Source organism: Mastomys coucha, unplaced genomic scaffold (genome assembly GCF_008632895.1).
Source record: "Mastomys coucha isolate ucsf_1 unplaced genomic scaffold, UCSF_Mcou_1 pScaffold22, whole genome shotgun sequence".
Lineage (NCBI taxonomy): Eukaryota > Metazoa > Chordata > Mammalia > Rodentia > Muridae > Mastomys > Mastomys coucha.
The window spans coordinates 223,879,712-223,883,933 of NW_022196905.1; the positions used below are offsets into that span (position 1 = coordinate 223,879,712).

Genomic DNA, 4,222 nt, shown 5'->3' on the forward strand with positions numbered 1-4,222 from the left:
TCTGAGTCCTGGAGAAGTATCTAAATGAGGTAAAATTTTCATGCTAGTAAGGCCAGAAATAAAATAAAATAGGTATAATGGATGTGAGGTGGGCCTTCAGATAGAATGAATAGTGTTTCAAAACGGTAGCACTTGGTGTGTGGTCCTTTCCGACAACACCTCCCCCCACCCCCAGCTTTTTGCTAACTAGAACTTTGAATCTGAGGAGACAAGGTGGCATATCAAGTTTCAGTGGCCCTACTGCCTTAACCAGCTGCCCCTGAGCGGCCAGTAGAACCATATGGCTTGGATGATGAAACTCTAAGCGAAGAGTGCATCACCACGCAGTGCACGTCACTGTAGGTGTCCCGAGGTGAGGGGGAGGAGAGGCGGGGGTATCTAGGGAGAAGCAGCCAAGCAGCAAACAAAAAATTCCAAAAGCCTCTGGAAAGAACAGCCGCTGCCTTGAAGTGGGGATTCTCTGTCACCAAGAGCCCGCCCAGACGACCGCTCCCCACCCCCTGCCCAGCCCGGTCTGGCTTGCGCCAGGCTTTAGAGGACTTGTAGTTTATCCGGTTCGTGACTGCAGCGTTGGTAAGGCCAAGACAACTACAAGACCCAGAAGTCAGCGCGCAGGCCCGAGGCGGAGTCGGCGGCGGTGGGTGTGCGAATGCAGAGAGCCAGGAGGTGCGGGTGCCAGGCGCCAGGATGCGGTGGCCGGCCACCGGGTTTGGGAGCAGCCCAGGCTCACCTTAACTGGCGCGGTGCGGACGGTCCGGCGGCGACAGGCACGTTGCATACCCACATTAGGCGCAGCTCCCGCAACCCTACGGTGTAGCGTCTTGGTGCTGCAGTGGCAGGGTGCAGGGTCCCGGTAACCAGGGGATGGGAATCCAGCCCCGGAGCTAGGCTGGCGTTGCTGGCCCAGAGCCTCGGGCTCGTGGGGGACTGGTGTCCACCTGGGGCTGTGCGCGATGTCTTGCTCTCCTTCTTTCTGGGCCAGGGCTAACCTCGGCAGGTTCGCGATGCAGCGGGCAGCGGTGCTGGTGCGGCGGGGCTCCTGCCCCCGCGCTTCGGGCCCCTGGGGCCGTAGTCACAGCAGCGCCGCAGCCGAAGCCTCCGCGGCGCTCAAGGTGCGACCGGAGCGCAGCCCTCGAGACCGCATCCTCACCCTGGAGTCCATGAACCCGCAGGTGAAGGCGGTGGAGTACGCTGTGCGGGGACCCATCGTGCTCAAGGCCGGCGAGATCGAGATGGAGCTTCAGCGGGTGAGCGCGGGGCCTGCGGGGGGTGAGGCCAGGGGGCGCTCATGGCGGGAAGAATCGTGGCAAGCTACTTTGGGGTCCTCCAGCAGGACCTCCACCCCCCAGCCCCCACCCCCGCCCCGGGCTTCCAGGTTCTTCCTTGTACCTTTTTTGGCTAGAGCGAGAGAACGCCCCCTCTCTTTCCCGTCACCCACCAGTGCCCCTCAACTGGCACAAAGTGAGGCCTTCGACGGTTCACTTGTTGAATTGTGCCCAATTATTGAGCGGCCTCTGCTGCCAGGCACTGCGTGTTCCCTAAGTGCCCTACCCTCGTGGATCCCTTGGAGGAAAACAAGCAAATATAGAAGTGAGAGTTGCAGAGAATAAGTGCTTTAAAGTGAGACGAAGGGGCTGTGGTTGGCGAGGTGAAACCCTGTTAGGTAGGAGTGGAGGGGGGAAGGAAGACTGTGCGACTGGCTGGTTTGTTCCTGAACCCCCCCCCCCCTTTCTTTTCCTGGGTGTTTGCTGGCCACAGTTGCTTGACAAGACCGGGAATTTGGAGAAGAGATGGGTGGTAGAATTCCTTATTTGATTGCTAATAGTCGGAGAGTTGGGTTCTTATGACCTTAATGAAGTGAACCTGGGGCTTCATCTTGGTGGTGCCAAGGATGTTAGCTTGAACTTATAGCTCCCTGTCCCAACTAGGTTGGTTTAGCTGTATGTAAGACATGCCTATCTTTGGATGAAACCAAGTTCTTTGTTCTGGGGCCAGGGTCTGGCTATGTACCAGTTTGGCCTTGGAACTCCACATCCCCCTACCTTCACCTCCCATGTCTTGGGTTTATAGGCTTCCGGCATACACTACAATGCCCTGCTAGGATACTGAGCTTTAACCTGGGTGAGATTTAGAAGGCAGAATCAAGAGGGAACATTACTCCTAAGATTAAAAAAAAATGTTAGCCAGAAGGGTGGCATGTGCTTTTAATTCTAGCACTCGGGAAGCTAAGACAGGCAGATCTCTGAGTTCGAGGCCAGCCTGGTCTACAGAGTGAGTTCCAGGACAGCCAGGGCTACACAGTGAAACCCTGTCTGGGAAAAACTTAAAAGAGGAAGAAAGAAAGAAGGAAAGATTTTAAGATTTGTTTTTATTATTTTTAAATATGTGTATGCATGTAGTTATGTGCACATGAGTGCGGGTGCCCATGGAGGCCAGAAAAGTTTCTTTGCTGGGTGTTGGTGTACAAGCTGTGAACCTCAGCACTCAGAAGACAGAGGCAGGTAGATTTCTGAGTTTGAGGTCAGCCTAATCTACAGCCAGGGCCATGCAGAGAAACCCTGTCTCCAAAAACCAGACAAAGTAGAGCAAGGGTTGGATCTTTCTGGAGCTGAAGTTCTAGATGCTGTGAGCCACCTGATGTGGGAAGTGAACGGAACTCCTCTGCTGTTAACCCTCCACCATCTCTCCTGCCCACAGGGCTGTTAAAGGTTGGCCCAGAGAAGGCTGGCTCCATCTCCGTGCCTGACACACTGGTGGGCTAGAGACGTAGAGCTTGTGCCTTCCCTTTTTGAACTTTGGTATATGGGAGGCTGCAGCTGTTCCTGCTAAAACAAAGCTAGACTGAAAATGTACCCTGTTCTGCCCCACCACAGCTGATTTCTCTGCATTCAGAGCTGGGAGAGATTCCAGGAATTATCTCTACCTTTTGCAAAATAGCCACTTTCCTGTTGGATCCATAAAGCAGAGGACGAGGCAGACCAAGAGAGCACTGGCCTTAGTCTCAGGCTGCCATATTGTTATTCCGGCTCTGTCTCCTCCAGTTCATTATGTTTTGCAGAGATGTTTTAGCAGGCAGAGAATGTGTGGGAATGGTCCAAGAGCAGGCAGTGCTGTGCTCAAAGGCGAGAAGCTGGGACGTTCTGGGTCTAGGGGTAGGGGTTGATGTAGTTACTAGAAGTCTGTTTGGCAGAGGGAGGTGGGGTGAATTCAGTGGAGAAGATAGAAGTCACTTGGATGACTCAAGACTTGACCATGCATCTTGGCTGGACATGTGGAGCTACGAAGGGTTCCAGTAGTGGTAAGCTCACTGGGCCAGAAGCATCCTGACTTCTAGAACAGAAGTTCCACACTCCCATTGTTTGAGCCCCTCAAGCTAGCTGAGAAGTTCCCTCTGTCCACGCACATTCTCTGATATTTGTTTTTGTTTTAAGGCAGGTTCTCACTATGTAGTCTTAACAGATCTGGAACTCACAGACGTCTATCCACTTGTCTCTGCTTTTCCCAAGTGCACCCTCTCTGTTGTTTTCATTCAACTTCTTTAGCCATATCTGTCCGTTGTTTCTTTTCTTTTTGGAGGGTGGGGGCCGGTGCTGAGGACTTACATTTTAGAGCTTTACTAACTTGAAGCAAGCACTCTACCACTGTCCTAGAGTTGTATTCCGAACCCTGTTTATTTTCGTTTATTTTTTGTGGTGGCTTAGTTGTTTTTCCTATCTCTGTTTTGAATCTCTGATGCAAACTGGACCAATATTCTGAGGGGTTTGATCTGGCTGAAAAGTCTGTAAGGAATATGAAGACTCCAGACTCGTGTATTCTCTGGGCATCAGTTTCCCATTCTCTAAGCCTTGTCCGGGGCAACCTGAGGTGATTTCTGTGTTAGGTCCCAGAACCTTATGTTGCCTATGGAATTGCCTCAGTGGGTGCTCCTGTCAGTATCACAGGTCAGACGCGTGGCTTTGGTGTTTGTCTTCAGGGTGGCAGTAAGGGCTTAGTCCCCAAGGGCTTAGTCCCCAAGCTTTTTGCTTCTCTGATATGATAGTCTGAGGGATGAGGGAAACGGGGTAAGGGAGTGAATAGCCAGGCCAGGGAGGCCATTGTCCCCTGACAACAGCCCCACCAAGGGAGAGTCTGTTTGGGGTTTCAGATCCCATTGTTCTTTTTAATAAGCCACAATTAAAGGGGTTTTAAAAAGATCTGATAGTTTCTCAACCTACTTCTTTTT

General features: G+C 52.4%; 1 protein-coding gene across 1 annotated transcript in view; it reads left to right on the forward strand.

The window, feature by feature from the left end:
- Positions 1-624: 624 nt before the first annotated feature.
- Positions 625-4,222, forward strand: part of Gpt2 (glutamic--pyruvic transaminase 2) — a 34,274-nt gene continuing 30,676 nt past the window's right edge. Inside the window, exons 1-2 of the mRNA XM_031340663.1 lie at positions 625-767; positions 983-1,247. Coding sequence (XP_031196523.1) covers positions 1,005-1,247 — 243 coding nt within the window. The 5' untranslated portion in view covers positions 625-767; positions 983-1,004. The remainder of the gene's footprint in view (positions 768-982; positions 1,248-4,222) is intronic.